The sequence below is a fragment of the Pararge aegeria genome, chromosome 14 (assembly GCF_905163445.1).
Source record: "Pararge aegeria chromosome 14, ilParAegt1.1, whole genome shotgun sequence".
NCBI lineage: Eukaryota > Metazoa > Arthropoda > Insecta > Lepidoptera > Nymphalidae > Pararge > Pararge aegeria.
This window is the reverse complement of record NC_053193.1, coordinates 8,586,471-8,606,912: the sequence shown is the minus strand read 5'-3', so window position 1 is coordinate 8,606,912 and position 20,442 is coordinate 8,586,471. Positions and strand designations below refer to the sequence as shown.

Below are 20,442 nucleotides of genomic sequence, written 5' to 3'. Positions count from 1 at the left end.
TTTCACGATTTGATAGTGTTCGTCAGGAATTATCAGGTATAAAATGTATTATAAGAGAATGTCAAATGGTGATGACATTTCTTTCGCCAACGAGAGGTAGGTCTACGGCCAGAGCAAAGGAATGGTGGCAATCCAAACAACTCTTAAATCAAAGTTTATAGAACACACAGAGGGACTCTAGGAACTCCGATGTGCAAGTTATAGTAGTAGTAGATCTTTTAGTGACAGAGCTCGTCCATCGATATACTACCGCCATGCTTAGTTCTGCCATAAAGCAGAATTATTGCAATGCTGCTTAAGTGCAGAACTAGTTGTCGCGTAGTGCAAGTTGCTGGTGTAATTACAGACACAGTTGTATGTCCAGCTTAGTGTTGCCCTGTTTATAGACGATGATTTTCCATTCACAATCAAGTGGGCCATATGCTTGGACTTATGACTAAAAAATAGAAAAGATTTCTGGGTTGTCCTAATGCCCCCATTTGTGCTCAGTCAATTAGAAGCTGTGGGTATCTAACCTAAGGGTGCCCAAACCTAAGGGTGTTTGCAGTTCCCCTTGCAGAATAGGACAGCGGTTGGCAGCTGGTTTGGCAGCGACAGTCGCTGCCAAACCAGCCAAAAGATGTTTTCACCCATTACTTCGGTGCTCTTAAACTATTTCGTTCCTTATTTATATTACTCAAGACTATTATAACGTAGCCTGTACTGTTTACTGCAATATAAACAGCGGAGCTACCGGCCTGCGATCCGTTTAAGTTTAACTAGATAACGAATCAACGTCTTTGCACTCACTCTGTTTATTTTTCTTGCAGGGAATCCTTTGCAGGTTGTAATTAAACTCAGCTAAAACACAAACGCTCGTTGTTAATGTGTAAATAAAGGAGGCTAAAGCTATAAAAAAATACTAATTATGAATTTTCATGAGACTCAAACGTCTTTCATGAAAATTCATAAATTCGTATTCATAAGTGATAATGTAAGTTAATTAAAGTCAGTTCATCAAATAAGGTGAACCATTCTGAAAGTCCAGTTCTCTTTAGTCGTTGTTTTTCTTATTCTTCTTCCTTGTTTTTTTTTTAATTATTATTATTTACCTGTACAAGTTAGCCCTTGACTGCAATATCACCTGGTGGTAAGTGATGGTGCAGTCTAAGATAATAGCGGGCTAACCTGTTAGGAATATGTTAGGCATACCCCTAATCGGTTTCTATGCGACATCGCACCGGAACACTAAATCGCTTAGCATGTCGTGATTCAGTGTTGTTTGTTGTTTTTGTCGGTAGGGTGGTAACTAGCCACGGCCAAAGCCAGAGAAAATTAAGAAATTATAGATTACCAAATTGCCTTCCCCAGGCATCGAACCCGGGACCTCCTGCTTAACTTCAAAGCACTCACCGCTGCGCCGGGGGAGGTCTTCAAAAATGTTTTACTTATAGTCAACTATTTGGACAGATCCACGAATTGTCATATCTACCTCGTGATCCGAAGTTGAACAGGCTAATTACTAGATCATTGAGGCAGTTGTGTCCGGACATTACGGTTACGTTCCATATTCCGTAGAGGATGGGGAGGACTTCCTAGGGGGTGTGCCGGGATCAAAATCCGTGTTCAAAGTAAGCAAAATCATGAGCTTTGCGGATCTAGCTTAGCTGTCTAGACGCAGTTAAGGCTTAACTTTTTACAACGTTTTCTCTCATACACTATTAAACGTGCTTATGCGGACGGACATTTTATTTTCATAGCATGCAATTACGTTCCTATTTTACGTTTGCACATTCCTGGAATAAACATTCTATATATTTTATGGGTCTTAGCACATTTCGCACATTTGATACAATATCTAGAAAATTTATTGAACTGCCTTGTTGGTCTAGCGAGCATATTCGACTGCGGATCACCAGGCCCTTGGTTCTATTCTCGGGTCGGGCCAATGAATATATTTTATTCTATCAAGACATTCTTTAGTTGGAAGTTGGAAAGAAGCCTGGAGTTTGGAAATCACCGGCGATTCACCCGTTTGCCTCGGAACATAAGGCTATCCGTCTAGTACTTGATCTCTTACCGGACGCGTTGATGTTACTGTCTCATGGGACTATGAGTGTAAGGAAAAAGAGAATACAGCTGTGCTTACGCACATACGTATTTAGTATAATATGTCCCGCGTTGCTGGAATATTCCTTTGGAGATTGACTACCGCAGCTGAAATCGGTCAGGGAAACTGTATATGTGAATGTATATGTCTAGAAATATCCCAATGCTGGTCATATTGACGGTCGGTTGGCGCAGTGGGCAGCGACGCTGCTTTCTGAGTCCAAGGCCGTGGGTTCGATTCCCACAACTGGAAAATGCTTGTGTGATGAACATGAATGTTTTTCAGTGTCTGGGTGTTCATCTGTATATTATAAGTATTTATGTGTATTATATTCATAAAAATATTAATCAGCTATCATAGTACCCATAACACAAGCTACGCTTACTTTGGGGCTAGATGGCGGTGTGTGTATTGTCGTAGTATAAAAAAAAAATATGCCTTTTCATATTATAGAGGTAAAATTTAAATTCATTTCCACCACGGCGCTCCATTGTGGGTGTGTGGGCTTTAAGGATTTTAATAATATCTCAATAGTAGTTTAACTGGGACCGACGTAGGCTTAACGTGCGATTCAAGGCAAAGGGGTGGTGGCTGAATTTCGGAACTCCGGGAGTTATCATTGTTTGGTAAAAACCCAACCTACCTTACCTGTTTACTACCCAGCTGTTTTTTGTGGGTCCTTTTTAGACCAGGGCGCGTTTGGAACCCTCATAGCTTTAGATTTGATGCGGCAAACGAGGTTATCACCATAACCTCACAAGTATGTTAACGCATCTTAAATGGCTGTGATAGGGCTACAATAATATAGATTTTTTAAATTTGAATATTTATTTTCTGGCCTAACCTCAATCAAGACCACGCGATTCGCGAAGTCCAACATATGATCCCAACGAGACAGTTATCTACTATGATAGCTGAAAATCACAGATAATGACACGAATTGACTGCGTCTAGACGAGAAAGCTAAAGCCGCAAAGCTTATTACAGTGCTTAGTTAGCTATATTTCAACAATGCAGAGAAGCTTTTATACTGAGTTCACCTTAAGGTTTATTCAGGATGAGAGTTTTTTTATAAAATATGTTATTTTTAAAGAGCCAATAAAATCGCTTTCTAAATCCCACTGCTGGGCGCGTACTCTTAGAGCCTACTACTCGACGCAGCTCTATAATATCTAATTCCAATACAATGATTTTTCTTAGAATTAATTAGAAGTAAGTACTTACATAAAATTATTATCAACATAGGAACGGGGATTTGAAAAGAGTCAACAGAATTAAAAGTCTGGTATAAAGTGTGCACTTGGGCTCAGACGGGTCCATTCATTGTGCTAAATAATAAAATCTGAGACTCGGACTCTTATTTCACACAGTGAATGAGCCCAGAAGAAATAGCGTCGTCACTCCGTATTTTATAATGTAGAAGTGATACGAATATTCTAACAAATAGACAAGGTCTTTTAATTTTAAATAGATGGTACGTTTATTTGTAACTAGCTGTGGCCCGCTGTTTTTAACGAATCCCTTAGGAACCGTTTTTTTTTCTGGGATTAAAAGTAGCTCATGTTATACTCCGTCATTTCTGTGAATGAATGTAAAAATGTAAAATGTAAATTGTTGATGTTGGAAAAGAGCAACTGCTGTGTTAATCTGCCTTTCGAATCGGTGGTAGAGTCACTACAAACAGACAGACTTGACGTTTCAAAAGTGGTTATATTAGGCCTACTTGAAATAAATGAATTTTGAATTGAATTTGAATTTCAACTAACTCTATGCCAAAAATTGATTGGTTGCTTAGTCATGACGAAAAACAAACAAACAAACACTCTTTCGCATTTATAATATTAGTACCCAAGGATAATATGTTAGTAAGGAGTCATCACAGAGTAGTCTTTATAATGGGTGTACTGAAGAGTTCTGAGAACTCTCTCTCTATGGTCGTTCCTTCATTACTGAATATCGTGGTCCTGGTGCGATCTCAACTTCCGTTGAAGGGCATTTTGTCGATTTGATATAAACGGCACGAGTTTGATTTTTTAAACTGGTTAGCCCATCTCGTTGGGGACCGCCCTCTGAGACTTTTGCCTTCAGTATTGCCCGCTATTATATTTTTTTACAGGCTATCAATCCCCGCCGCATTATGTGCCCGAAATATGATAACAAACGTTGGCAACATAGAGAGGAAAGAATAATTTAATAAACCAATATATAACTATCCAATATTTAAAATCCCATTTGTATTACCGGGATAAGAAGTATCCTATGCAGGTTTGCAGGATGGAAGAAGGTGGAAGAAGCTATCTCTTAGCAAAATTTTGGAGTCATACTCATCAAGGTAGCAAAGCTATTTAACATTATCACCCGGGAACTTTAGCAAAGTTTTCTCGAGATAAAATGATGTAAAATCCATCTGCATCAATATCTAGGCTCTACATTTATAATATTAGTAGGTATATACAATTTCGGTAGATGCTACACACAATGCGTCGCAGAAACTACCCCCAAAATCTTGATAGATGGTATATATCTTCCATCCGTTTCACCAGATATATTTTTCCATGCATGCAAATTGTGGAACCTAGACAGATAACTGTATCAGAATTTAGTTTTCCGAAAGGGCCCGGAATTATATCATGTGGATTTTCAGAGAAAGATTTTGCGACTAAAGGATAACCTTTACTCTTTGAACCGGAAATGGCGGTTGTTCCACTAACAAAATATTACCAAGAAAGTTTGACTTCTGTCAGGACGTAAAAAATGTGCTCAAACCTAGGAACAATGAATGATACAGCTAAAGCTAAAACAAAAAGTCTGTCTTTTAGTTTGAAAAATACGTTATTTGGAATAAATTTAAGTTATTTGGTGCCGTAGATGTTTTAGGCGTTTTAAATATCATCATGTGATCCGACTCATTTGCTTACTAAATATTTATAAAGTGCGAATGTAATTGGTTTCTTTGTCCTTATTTGATTTTTGGCGTAGATTAAAAAAGGAGGTAGAGTAACAAAGGCTACTTTTTGTCTTGGAAAAACATAATTCTCAGCTAGTAATGGATAAATAATAAATAAAAACGGCTTCTCACAAATAAAATAATGCCCAAAAGCTTCTAAGGCCTTTGCTCCTCTTTAAAAGAATTTTCACACTTGTCCAGTTTGAGAAAATACATTTTCTAGAGGCCTCTTTTTAGGTGGTCTAGTTAGAGGGTTTAGTAGTGCCTCGTTCCTCGTATCCTCTTTTTTCATGACTATGCTGCCTAGTTGTAGATCGCCCAGCCACATTGCTTGAATTATTCATGCAGGATTCGAATTTCAAAAATGTGGATGACGACACCAGTACGCATTTCCAGTAGCCACAGAAAATGCAACGCTGCAAATTGTGCACACGATCCGCATTGCTTAGTTACTACTCTGAATTGATTGATTGGTTGAGGTTTTGACATTGAATTGCAAGGTATCGTAAGGATCATCCCCATTATCTTATATCTTATCTTATTTATCTTATATCTTTAAACGAGGAATTCTTTTATATATATAATTGGAATCTCGGAATCAGCACTAACGATTTTCATGAAATTTAGTATACAGCGGGTCTCGGGGACGATGAATCGATCTAGCTAGGATTCATTTTTAGAAAATGTCATTTTATTCGTGTTTTCCGGTAATAACCGATTTGGTGCAGACGAAGTTGCACGTGTCAGCTAGTGTAGTTAATATCCAAAGTATAAGTTTGCTATGCTTTGCTACTAGGTTTCTACACACTGCGAAAACTGGAATACCTCTCCGCTGTTTTATTAAGGTGTCCAAAACCTTCAATTTTATCATCGTTTAAATTTAATCAACTCAAATATAACTAGCCTTGTGGGTGAAGGAAACCATCATGAGAAAAACAGCATGTCCGTAAGATCTTCATAAAGTTCCAAAAGGTGATTGAAATTTACCAACCCGTTATACTGGACCAGCGTGACGGATTACGGTTTAAGCCCCTTTTGATTCTGAGAGAAGATCCGTGCCCCGTAGTGTACCGGTAATGGGTTCATATTTATGATGCAAAACAATATTATACACATGGTCAAAAGTCCAAATGTCTAAATGTCAAGTCATTTACAATCATTAGTAGGTAAGGATGGCTAAAATGTTTTGTAAACTTTGAAATGAAATTAAATGTGCGTTACTTGAAATTATAAGTATTTTTCTAAATCAATTATTAATGATAATTTTTATTGGTGGGGGCCCTAGTACCTTAGACCTTAAAAAAAAACTATATTCAGACCGCTGGCATGCTGTTGAGCTATTCAGCTTTTTATATAACGAAGCCGATTGAATTTTATGATGGTATTGGCTTTTATTATAAAAGCGAAGAGTCGATTTAATCTCTAAAGGAAAAGTCAGACATTAGAAAACAGAAGCTGATAACCGTTTCGAACGTTTTGATATTTTTCATCCTGTCCTCGCCGTCAGGTGTATCTGACGATGATTTATATCGCATCCAAAAACGAAATTGAATGAATTTTTGTCTTGATTCCGTGAAATTTATTTCTACGCCGTGTTGATGTATTGTTACTGCGAATTTCTTTTTTAATTTAAAAACGACCTTCCTCCTAATTTTTTAATGCCTTTACACAAGCCGTAACTCGTGAATTCTGCGATCGTTTCGGGCATATACCTACCCTTTGATTTTCTCAGGCTGAAACGTATCTCATGCCCGTTTTCCAATTGCAAGCTACATCTATCCACAATTTTTCGTAATTTAAGTATCTCTTTATTGGTTAAGCAGTGGATAAATAAAAAAGACTTGTGTACCTATAGATTCCGCAGGATCGGTCCCTGGGTGCTATTTCGAGCTATTAAGTGTCCTTTTTCCGTCTTCGAAACATGCTAGCTATCTCTGAGCTAAACGTAAATATCAAAGTCAAATTTATTAAAATCGAAGGCACTTTTTATGCGTACATTCAATTGTTTCTAATATAATAACTACTAGTTTCGTTTATTTAAAACTAAAGATGCAAGAGTTCCAAACGTGCTCTGGCCTGAAAAGAGGCTTATAACAAACAGATACGGGTATTATTTTTGTTATAAATATCATACATTGTGTATCATAGATATCGATCGGTGTAATAGTAATGCACGAACAGACACACTTTCTGATTTATATTATTAGTAAGGATTTCGATTAATTAGGATGGATTTAACTTGTACAATAATTCAATTTACTGCATACATTATTGTCTTACTCTACAACTACGTAAATCATATACAGAAATATTAGTTTTTTATATTACTCTTAATCCATGGAACATAAAGGTAAACATTTGTGTAAAGCGACGGCACTGATGATCCGCAAGGTGTATCCGCTCTTTTTCCACTGACTACACCAATTACATAGTAACTTTCTCTGAACAGCATCATAAGGGGTCCTCCAGAATCACCTTTGCATGTATCTTCGCCAGTACGGCCGGCTGCGCAGAGGTGTGAGTTGCTTAAATACCGGTAAGCTTCCTGACATTGGTCATGAGGTACTAAATGCACCACAGTTGACTGTTTTATTGGGCTTACATATTTTCCGTTGCGTCCCCATCCAGCTACAGCTAGGGGTAGATTTGAAAGGTCGTCGTTATCTATGTTGATAGGTGGAAGGCAAATGGGCCTTATAAATCCTGAAATTCAAATTCAAAATTCTTTATTGTGAATTTCATCATCATCATCTTCATCGTACCCATAACCGGCCCACTAGAGGGCACGGGTCTCCTACAACAATGAGAAGGGGTTAAGGCCGTCGTCCACCACGCTGGCTCAGTGAGGATTGGTGGACTTCACACACCTTTGAGATCATTATGGAGAACCCTCAGGTATGCAGGTTTTCTCACGATGTTTTTCTTCACCGTGTTAAGATGCGAACTCGCCCCCGCTCGCAAGTTTAAGTCAAACTCCTACCCACTATCTATCTATCACCGCTTCATTGCGAATTTGGGTGGTTGGAATACAGAAGATTGGAAGAGAATAACTGATAAGTACAGCCGAATCTCGCCTTACAAAATGCAAGTACAAATACATCTTTACATCTTCGTGTATTACATAAAAAATGTTATTTCTAATTATTGTTGTCAATTGTTTGCAAGCTGTGATAGCGCATTGGGTAGGAGCTCGAGTTCACTTTCGGGGGGCCGAGTCCAAATACCAGCGCGCACCTCTTACTTTTCAAAGTTACATGCGTTTTAAGTACCTCATCAAATTATCACTTGCTTCAACGGTGAAGGAAAACATCTTGAGGAAACCTGCATGCTTGAGAGTTCTACTTAATGTTTTCAAAGGTATGTAAAGTCCACCAATCCGCACTGGGCCAGCATGGTGGACTGCCGCCTTAACCCCTCCTCATTGTTGGAGGAGAACCGTTAATTCAGGGTATAATCTATTTTTAGTCCAAACTTCGGCAAAATTGGTGCAGAAGTTTTTGCGTGAAAGCGCAACCTATCCCTACAAACTTACGCATTTATCATATATAATATTTGATTCTTACTTGTGTAAGGCGCATATCCCTGAAGTCTTACGAGTGCTATATCATTATGAAGCTGTTCATCATCATACTGCGGGTGAAGTATTACCTCTTCGGCAAACATCAAGACGTTATCAATACATTTTGGCTTCCTTCCTAAATCGTACTTGCAATCTCTGGGGAAAGTTCTCTTGTCATATTCGGCTAGTGTCACATTGATGCTAAAATAAAAACTTTCATCAGTTTTTTGCATAAATTGAACAATAGTGTGATGTTTAAGTACACGCGACAATGATAGCAGTGAAGCTTTTTAAATAACTAATACTTAAACTAGTGAGAGAAAAAGTAAAAAACATGATAGATTTTGATATAAGCTGACTGAGTGAACGAATAAATGTTTTTTTTCTCCACATTACTTATATAAGTACATGATAAATAAATGTTGCTAACGGGGTATTTTGTTACACAGTTATGTGTGGACTGATTCTTGAACTTAGTAAAACCTGTGTCCGAATCCATCAGGCCCTTTCCACAGGAGGAAAACTTTGTACAAGAATGTATATAATTTGGATTAAGTAATGTTGTTGACAGTTATTTGATTATATTTAAATAGCAGTAACATTAACGTTAAATATAATAAATAATAATAAACAAAGGTCAAACCCTATCTTAAAAATTTTGGTTTTTTTAACAGATTTTTGATTACGTAATTTTTTATATGATAGGATGTGTATGTTTATAAAGTTAATTAGTTTTAAAAACCAATTATATAAATACTTCTTTGTTTTACATTATGACTATTAATATAGCCTATTAATAGATTTTTTGAATTATACATTTTTATTTCCGTCAAAGTCCATATAAACAACAAAACCAAAAAAAAATTGTTAGTAACAACGTTAAACTTGATCAATGTTCGTATAATTATTTTTATAATTTATTATCATTTCATTATTTTATTATTTTATTAATGCTTACACAAGTCCTTTTTTTAACTGTATAAATACCCATCTGATTCCTTACCCAGTTAATACAGCTCCTTGTTCGAAGACGCAATGTCCAGCGGTAAGCACATATCGCCGACTAATTAAAGATCCTCCACAATTAAATACTGACATCTTGTTGCCACGTTTGAATGTCATCTTTAAAAGTACTGTCCAAGGAAACTGATCTAGCTCTGTTTCTTTACCACCTGATAACAATATCATTTGCATTATAATAGTCAGAAATTCTAAAGAAAATAGTGACCAGAAAATAGATTTGCGGTTAAAAATTATTATCTTTCATCTTTTAGCAATGATTAAGGCTAAATAAAGTTGTCTAAAGGGCAAAAACATTTACCTGCTATTCTGTCATCCAGGTTAATTTCCACTTCTGTATTATTTTCGGATAGTTTCTGTCTTTGTGGGTATAAAGGCCGAGTTTGATGAGGTTGCCGATGAGGTCTGTTTTGAGATGGCCAAGACTGATGATCAGAGGGTGCATAAATGTTTAAAAGATTTTGTAAGTCTGAAAAAAATATAGAGATCATAACAGTGGTACAAATTCTGTTTTACACAAATTCCTATTTTTTTTTTTCAATAGCCTATCACAGTAACGTAGTAGCCACTGCCGGACTAAAACCCTCTCCACGCTTAAAAATAGAGCAATATAAATAAATAAATAAATATCATCATCATCATCATCATTTCAACCAATCGAGGTCCACTGCTGGACTAAGGTCTTCTGTAGGGAGTTCCACAATACACGGACTCGGTCCGCTTGCCTCCAGCGGCTCCCAGCGACTCATGTCATCTGTCCACCTCGTTGGGGATCCACGCTGCGTTTACCGGTGCAGGTCGCCATTCCAGCACCTTAAGACCCCAACGTCCATTGGTTGTCCGAGCTATGTGCTCTGCCCATTGCCACTTCAGCTTCGCGACTTGCTGAGCTGTGTCGGTAACTCTAGTTCTTCTACGGATCTCCTCATTTCTGAGATTTGATCACGTACGGATACTCCTAGCATAGCTCTCTCCATCGCCCGCTGTGTGACTCTGAGCCTTCTTATGAGGCTCATAGATAAATATATAAATATACTACGACAATACACACATCGTCATCTAGCCCCAAAGTAAGAGTAGCTGTTATGGGTACTAAGATGACTGATGAATATTTTTTATGAATAATATACATAAATGCTTATAATATACAAAGAAACACCCAGACACTGAAAAACATTCATGTTCATCACGCAAACATTTTCCAGTTATGGGAATCGAACCCACAGCCTTGGACTACGCAAGCAGAGTCGCTGCCCACTGCTATATACCCTACATTTGAATATAACACTACATTTAGAAAATGATAACACTACATTTAGACCATTTTAGGTTAGGAAAATAAAGATTAGTGTATGCTGAATAGAATCGGCACCACATCGTATGTTAAAGACTGTTACATTTAAATTTTTGCTGTTTAATGCAACACGAGTTATTTTACCTGTAATAGTAGCGGTGTTCGACATGTCGCGGCCACAGCATTGAGTCTGAGGATCTGGCAATATTGTTTGCGCTGCGCATTGGTTGCCTGAATTTGGTCTACTGAAAGAATTTCCATTTCCATTGCCATTGTTATAATATGGATTCCGTTGTTGCGGTTGCTGTTGTGGATAACCGTTAGGATTTTGCCATGCGTTTTGATTCTGGCCAGGATTAACAGTCATCACCCCTGGTTGCCTTGGATCGCTCCACACATTGCCATCGCTTGGATATTGAGCATAATTTGGATTTCTCCCGTAAAGATTGTTCTGCCCATTTTGTCCATAATTTTGTCCGTGATTTTGCCCGTATGGATTTCGATTATCATAAACTTGGTTTTGATAATTAGGATTATTGGGTTCATAGATATTGCTGTTATAATCTTGGCCAGGGTATTGGTTTTGATATAACTGTTGTAAATTTTCTCGTTTACCGGTGTTATTCGGTCTTATTATATTTGATTTATTGGCCGTTTTATTAATATTCTCAGCAATTAAGCTAAAACCTCCGTTATTATCCTTATTTTCCCAAATATTTGACTTTGGACAACATACCTAGGAAAAGTAAAAAGCATAAACTTTAAATAAGATGCTAAAATTAAAAGGTTAATGTAAAAATTTGCCGTATTTTGTCGTATTTTAGGAAGGAGTGAAAGTTAAAATATATTTTGATATTTACATAGTCCCCTTTAGCGACGGGTGAAAATCCAAAAATCGTTGTTGCCTCTATCGCTTGTTGCCCTTCACAAGGGACTTGTTCCAACCACACCTGCTGTTCATGTTTATTCAAATGTGCAAACGATGGGCACTCTTCAATTTTTACACATTGTTCACAGATATCTGAAACATCATTCGCATGCACAAAAAATTCTGAAATTGTATTTGGAAATTACATTTTTGATGTCTATTTAAATATACTTATTATTTTAGACTTGCTGTAAAAACAAAATGGGCTATAAAAATATCGGAAAGATTTGGTGATTTTTATAATATTAAATGAAATTACGTGGGTGGTTATTGCTTACCTTTTCTGACGGCACTCGCAAATAAAATGTTAATCCAAAACAGAGTTAAACTTATGTAATAATATCGTCTCATTGTTAATAATAATTATTGTATCATCACTCTACACCTTTATCTTTACGAATGAAACGACGTATTCTGCCGACCTCTCCTGATCTTAGACAATTAAAGACATTAACAAATGCCTATGTAATTGACAGTTGATGACGGAAATGTGGTTGGTGGGTATTTGCCACTAATTACTTTATACGATTATCTATATTAGAGTAATAGTTTTGTTATCGATAAGTATCGTGATAAAAAATAGCTCATTCTCAGAAAGGATAATTCTTTTAATTGGTAATGAAACAATGAAACAATAGGGCGCACTCGAGGAAAATTGAAGAGGAAAATTTTCATATTAGTAACTCATCTTTGATTTCGGGAAATATCCACTTACACACTATAATTTCATCATTAGAATAATTAATGACCCGTTGCTGGGCACAGGTCTTGTCTCTCATAAGAGGGTTTAATCCAACAATGCTGCCCTAATACGGTATGGCGTGCTTTAGTTACGTACCTACTAAACAAACGTGGCCTAACGTCGGAAGTGTTTTGTATAACACTTCAAATTCAAATTGTATTGTAATCATAACTGTATAGGGAGACTTTTATATTATCTGGACCGGTATTTTTTTTCCCGTACTTGATGTCTAGCGACTCCTCACGGCTTTTACATGGGAGGAATATTAATGACAGGCTATTTGGAGTAATTAATAATATTATTATTATGATTAAATGCGCGCTTTTTAAGGCACACCTCGCAACCGCTAGCCGCTCTGCTCCCGCTTTTTAATATCCTATTGGAAATTTTGATCGCCATGAAATGCAAGACGTATCTAATGTATTTAATTGGATAAGGAGTAATAATGTATTGTTTAAAATAGCTTGGTATATTTTTTTTTTGTAGTAGGTAGGTATGTAAAAGATAAAAAAGTTTAATGTAAACGTTATCCTTATGAGATAAACATTTTAATCGATTTTTTTAAGGTATAAAAATTCCGTAGTACATAAATTAGACTAATCTCGTAAGTTTTTAGTAGCCAGGGTTTGCAATGTTAGTGCACAGAAATATGTTTATTACCAAATCACATCCCTGCATTGAAATCTTTGAATTTATTATACTAGTATACTGCATCTAACCCTCCTTTTGAATCACTCTATGTATTGCTCCAATTGCATTAAAATTCATTGCGTAGTCTAAAAGATCTATCAAACAACAGGAGGGACTTTGTTTTACACTAGGTACAGCCTACAGGTATTGTCAACATAATTTATCTTTTCCAGGTTATATTCTCAACACATCAGATGTCCAGCTCTCGTTCTTAGTGAAGCTGTCAGGACTAAAGAAAAAAAGATTTTATATCACTAAGAGGAATAAAGAATCAGGGCCCGGGAAAGTCCTGAACAAATAATTTTCTTAGAAATGTTAACCAGAATAGTTATCAATGTACCTAAGCTCCTATTTTAATTAGGTTGACTATTATCGTATCAGTATCGTTAAACCTCAATTAAGTGTATCAAAGTAATATTAAATCTAAGTAGTTCGTGCTTCAGGCACCAGAGTTCTGTAAGTACGTACTTTGTCGTAACGGCAGCTCATATTATGCTAGATTGCGTATAACAATTATCGTTATCATCTGTTTTAATATTAACTTGTAAACTCTATTCCAGATATACCTAAGACGTAGGTTTTCCATGGATCGTTGACATTTATTTAGTTGTTACGAGCTTATTAACAAAGTCTTCAACTGGTTTGCCTATTACCCTACTGAGTTTTCCAATAAAGAGTTCACTTTTGTTCGAAACTTGTGGTCCAATGTGGTCCCATTTTTATCAGGCTAGGATCTATTGAAGGGATCTTAGAGTAAAAGAGGAAAGTCTTCAAATATTAAAGGTACACCTGTAGCAGTTTGAATATATTTCAAGCAGCTTGTGTATTTTCTTTCAAAAGCGACGTTTGGTCATGGGAGAACTCTCAACCATTAACGTCCTGGCTTCGGGAAAGGCAATATTTTTAAGGCTATATGAAACTGACATCTCGCTATTATAACTTAGATAATTAAAAAAAAACTATGACACGCTTTTTAGAATTTTTAGAATCCTATAATCAGAAGATAGCAGGCGAATAAAACAAGCGAACTTTTGAGTTGAAGATCTCGTACAGTTAGACAAGTCGGCTTGGAGAAAAAACTTATTTTGTTATACAATTAAAAAGCAAGAAATAAACATTATCTAGAACATTTTAATGCTAAGTAAAATGTCAAATATAGTAGCAAAATAAGTACCTAATAGTTTTTTGACAAAAGCGGTTTTTTTAAATTTTTAAATAGTTTTTCCTCGTAATCGATCCGAAAAGTAATATGTTAAACTTATTACTTTTCGGATCACAACCCTTTCACTTCTGATGGGTGTTTTAGATCTTGTTTAACAATCTACTATTCATTTCTAAATTTAAGTCATACACTCCAAAAGGTTAAAGGGTCGAAAATTTTTCAGGGTTGCAATCTAGGGATCAAGGAAAGTAATGATTGAAGAGATAAAAACACTGTGTGAAAGTTTCAAAATTTCCGCCACTTACATATTTTGTTTATCAATATCGAAACTCATAAACTATGCCGCTGTATTTGAAAATACGAGACCCGTAGACTGCGTGCTAATAGAAAAAATTTTTTTTACCAATTACCAATAAAAAAAAGGCGACGATCCCAATATTTTTTTGAGGATAAAATAAAATACTTTTTGTTCATGTAAGAGCATTTTTTTTGGCGTTCTTAGTGCGTTTAGGTAAAAATATAATGTATGACATTTGTAAATGTGGAATCTTATAATCAGAAGATAGCAGGCGAATAAAACAAGCGAACTTTTGAGTTGAAGATCTCGTACAGTTAGACAAGTCGGGTTTTAGTTTCCGATCAAAAACCCGACGCTGTTAGCGCTTTTCATTTACATTCGTGAATTTCCGTCTGTTTATCTACACGCTGCTTTGTGGTCATTAGTTACGAGGAGTGCGCGTCCTCATTATATTTTACAACCGGTCTGGAGAATAACCCTTTAAATGCGCTTGGGGTTTTAAATGGCCGCTATAATGCTCTTTAACGCCACATTAATTATCACCGCATTTACGTGATAGGATCAAGTTAACCGGATTTTATAATATCATGACTTATTTGCATAGTAGAAAACTTTGGCAGCGACAGTATATTCACTCTGCTTCCAGAGTGGCTAATAATTTTTCTTCAAGAGAACAAGAATTGTTAGCCTTCTAATATTATAAAATATGACAGTATCTGTTTATTTATTTGTTACTTAACTTTGTGTTACTTGTGTTGTGCGTGGGTGTGTGTGTGTGTGTGTTGTGCGCGCGTTGGTGTGTAGGTGTGTTTGCTCTATACTTACTTGCGATCATCTAGTCCTAAAGTAAGCGTAGCTTGAGTTATGGGTGCTAAGATAACTGATGAATAATTTTTATGAATAATATACATAAATAATTTGAATATATAGATAACCACCCAGACAATGAAAACATTCATGTTCATTACACAAATATTGTCCAGTTGTGGGAATTGAACCTACGGCCTTAGATTCAAAAAGCAGGGTCGCCGCCCACTGCGCCAATCGGCCGTCAAACATTACATGAGAAATGTGTACATGGTAGTGAGATGATGGCGATAAACATATTCGTTAATTTAAAACTAAAGCTATGAGGGTTCCAAAAGCGCCCTGGTCTAAGAAGAAGCTCTTAACAAACTTAGTCGGTGTAGAAACTATGATATTTTTTTTGCCTCGCCGTCCGGCAAAAGTTACGAACAGCCACTGTGTTTAGAATTAAGCACCTTGAAAAACTACATCTGCTGCTCAGCTTAGCCCTATCTCCCTGGTAATCCACGTGAAATTATCTAGCTATAGAACTATTTTATTGATACAAGTTTGGTGCTAACTCCAGAACATAACTGAATTACAAAATGAAAATAAGTTAAAAATTACACTGAGTCTGATTTTAAATGAAGAATAATATTTTTGGGTTAGGTAAGGTTAGACAAATTTAATAAATACGTATAATATTCCAAAAGCGCGTTTATAAAAAATGCAAACGAATATACCATTTAAATCACCCAAAGCGTAACATTTTCGAGCAAAACATAATATTCAGAGCAACTCGCACGTGGCGAATATTGCAGTCAATTTGTTGGTGCCACGGCATATTGAAGCCGCGTATAAGTCACGGTAGTGGGCGATCCAAAAAAGGCGAACCTATCAATCTATCTTCAAAGGGTTCTTCCCTGTAAGGAGTATTTACTGAGGGCAAAACAGTAACAAATGTCGGATGCAAAAGAGCGTTATATTAGGTTACATACACGCATCTGTCTATCTACAGTAAAAACAAATCGGAAGTTATTGAAAATATAGAAAATACGCGCTAATTTCTGGTGAAATTAAAAATGTTTCTGGCTTTTTATATTGAGAAAGCATTACTCCTCGAAGCATTGAGTAAAAAGCTTGCTATGCTCCCAAGTTGACTGGAGATACCCACTGGGTATCAACACACATCAGTACTTCAAATACAATTTCCACCAATAGCTAAAATACGGAACAGAGATATCAAATAAACAACGCAACAAAGTAAGTTTAACCTGTAAGAATTCTGCTCGATTCAAGCGCAAATCGCGAAAACTTTAATCTTTTCAACTGAGAGCTGTTAGAATATGTATGCTTCAACACTATGCGGATAGAAATTCAAAACAATAAGAGATTTTACTCACCTACTCGTATATTGTCGTAGAATTCTTTAGTGCAACTGCACAAGTACTTATTTTAGTTTTCTCAACATTTTGATTAAATGAAGTTATAAAATAATTAAAAATTCCTTTAATTAAATTTAACAAGTAAGTAGTATGTTTGTACGTATAATGTAACAAGGTAAGATTTGGTCGGCACGATGGCTAAAAGTTCGGGTTAACGTTCAGTCAGCCATATTCTTAGCTAATATATTATATACAGGTATGATTATTATTTAATATAGCTTTACCATACTTATCCTTACTTCACTCTCTTAGGAATGGATTCCAAAAATCCACAATTCCATCATCTACTCCAAAAATTGTTAGTAATATTTTTTTTTAAATCTCCCCCATCTATGTATATATAGGTAAAATTTTATCTTGCTAGACGTTGATTTGAATTTAAGTCAATTATTCAGTGTGAGTTGGATTACTTGTATAAAAAAAACTGTATTTTAAGCAACATTATTAAACTAAGCTATTACAACTCACATAATTAAGTAGGAAAAGTTTTAGGTATTAAAATTATAGGAAAATTTCAATATTAAAAAATGTGTTAGTGATTCCGATTGATTGTGCATCCTCCAAGCTGTGCCATAGATTCTCAAAACTAGGTAGCAAAAGTCTGAATAGCTATAAGCAAAAAGGTTTTCCACAAAATCCCACTGAAAACTGTTACCACGTACTTACCTACTTCAAAAACATCTTAAGCAGACTTAACATGTATTTTACATTATTCCCCCTTTTCTGCTGAAACACAACGCGTGGACACTTTTCCCCTAGAGGGCGCCCTTGTAGTTTATTGACATTTACTTTCCTAGCGTAAACATGGCGACGGTAGCAGTCTCGGGTTAATTCCCGTATAACGCCGGTTTTACACTGCGGAGGGGTTTTTATTGGCAGTAAGCGAAATTTGCTTAGAGTAAAACGCGTTTGTATCAGGCGAGTAACATCAGTTGATTACTGATGTTGAGTTTATCTGACGCGATATTTGAGAAGAAAATACATTTATCATAAAGTTGAAACAGGCGTGATAATAATAATAAAATTATGTAAACGACTAAATTAACGTAAATTATTGTCAGCTTATTCCCGACTAACCAGATGATGGCGTAGTAGCTAGGACCTCCGCTTCACTTTCATGGGTACTGAGTTCTAGTGCCGGCTAAGTCCCCTAACTTTTCTAAACAAATTGTATTTAATTGCTAGAACGCACTTACTTTACAATTTAGCAATAAAATACCCTATGCTTTAAGGGTGAAAGAAAACTTCTTGGGGGAACATGCAAGCCGTTCTCCATAATGTTCCCGAAGGCGTGTGAAATCCACCAATTCGCACTTGGCCAGCGTGGTGAACTACTGGGAAGAGACCTGTGCACTGAAATGGGCCGGTATAAATAAAAGAATGCTTGACTACTTGTCTGGTGGGAGACTGCAGCTTCAGCGGTACGCTACGATCCTACATGAAAAGCGATCAGAATAGATGGGTCACATAATTGCCATAGCTCCTAACAGATTACCCTTCTACCATCTTATATCATTTACGACCAGGTCTTATTGCAGACAAGGGCTAACTCGTAGTGGTATTAAAATGAAGTTTGGTGAAACGAAATGCATGGTATGGAATAAACAGTTGACCACCCATTGGCTGAAACTTCTTAGCTAATGGTTAGCATGATAGAGCATGAATTTAGAGGACCTGGTATTGACTTTTCTTTCTTGACAACAAAAGATTCTCAGTAGGCTCCCGCCCGAGTTAGGAAATTGGCTTTGTCGATCCTTTCTCAGTTTTTACTCTTTTTCACTAATGTGATCGTTAAAGTCCGCCAACCGTCATCTTAATATATATAAAACTCCTGTCACGATGTTTGTCCGCGATGGACTCTTAAACTACTTAACCGATTTTAAATTAAATTGGCACTCCGTGAGCAGTCTGGTCCGACTTAAGAGATAGGGTAGCTTAGATCTTTAATTATAGTCGCAATTTTATTTTATTGCAAATTTTTTGTCTATAATTAATTGACAGTCACATGTTATATATATATACTACTATACTCATTTAAGGCTTAGCGATACTGAATACTTTAAAAACAATATCAAACGCAGACGAAGTCGCGGGCAACAGCTAGTTGTTTATATAGGAGGTGCCGGATGCGATCCCCGGCGGAAGCAATTTGGAAATAAATCATCTTTATCAACCTTTTACTGGCCTAGGCTGGTTTAGGCCATGGTCCACCTTGCTGGCCGAGGATTTGTAGACTTCACATGCACCTTTGAGAACGTTTTAGGGAACTTACAGGAATGCTGGTTTCCACACGATGTTCACCGTTAAAGCAAGTGATATCTGTGATTCCTTACATTAAGAACGCACATTGCTCCGAAAAGTTCAGTATCGGGTTCGAATTCGGTCACCCCGAAAGGGAGGAGAGGAGAGAACTTTAAAAAAGTAAAGTTACGAAGTTTCGAAATGTGCCCTTTAGGGCTACCATTCAAGAGATAATAATTATCTCTACCTTGTCTCATCTCACAACTTACTAAATAAAAGCGCGCATGTGAACCATACAGATGGGTAAATCTGATACAAAACTCGATTTATAACATTAAATATCCTAGGGATAAACAATATCTCGTTCCGGATATCGTCATGGCTAAGACGTAATGAAACACGTATCAGCCTGCGACTTGCTAACTTGTACCAGAAGCTGTAGCGGTTTACCAGGCTTAGCTAAGTTTTGATTGCTTTCTGGAAAATTGTTTGTCCATATACTTATTCTGTGAAACGAAGAAGTACATGTAACCGGGTGATTCATATTGGGTGGTTTAATCAGTCTTATTTAGTTCTTCTTGATTTAGTTATTTCTCCACATCTTTACTCTGTAGTTAAACTTATATTGTAAATTGAAAGATTTTTTGAAAAAATTGCTACCCAAATTTTGCCTACAAAATTCATTCCTGCGCTGTGAAAACTATTGGCGATACATAAAAACTATGTCCATATAATTAAAGTACCTACTCATTATTACCCACAAACAAGTCTGCAAGGTAATATATCTAACTATCATAGTAAAGTTACAGAAGCAGCTTTTGTGTCCTAAAATTTTATTAGATCGATAGAACATACTTTTTAATTCATTCTAATCGGACATTTCATTTAAAAGTTATCGCAAGTTTAAATAATTTAAGGACTGCACCTAAAAAAACCGAGATTTTTTTAAAGCTGCTACGCTTCATTGAAGAAGTTATTTTTATTAAAGATACCCGATTTTTTACTAACCATCCACATGGCAACCAGGTTTGCCATGTTCTTAAACTTAAACTGATGTACTTCTTCTTCAAATCTCCAAAGTTGGTAAAATTCATTTACAGTCACCATTTAACATTACTTATCCAGCGCAATAGACTATTTTTAATGATGATGAAGCGATGTTGTTCTCATTAATGTTCCTGTATGAACCCAGAGTTAAGGCTTCCAAGTTTAAATATTCCTCGGATAGAAGCATTTGAATG

General features: G+C 36.3%; 1 protein-coding gene across 1 annotated transcript; it reads right to left on the bottom strand.

Annotated features, from left to right (window-relative positions):
- Positions 1–7,035: 7,035 nt before the first annotated feature.
- LOC120629252 (CLIP domain-containing serine protease 14D-like) lies at positions 7,036–12,341 on the bottom strand. Its single transcript, XM_039898129.1, has 7 exons — positions 12,116–12,341; positions 11,770–11,930; positions 11,054–11,645; positions 9,917–10,084; positions 9,599–9,767; positions 8,600–8,796; positions 7,036–7,739 (listed from the first exon to the last, which is right to left on the bottom strand). The coding sequence occupies exons 1-7, from the start codon at positions 12,186–12,188 to the stop codon at positions 7,348–7,350; spliced, it is 1,752 nt and encodes a 583-aa protein (XP_039754063.1). The 5' UTR covers positions 12,189–12,341; the 3' UTR covers positions 7,036–7,347.
- Between the last annotated feature and the right edge of the window lie 8,101 nt (positions 12,342–20,442).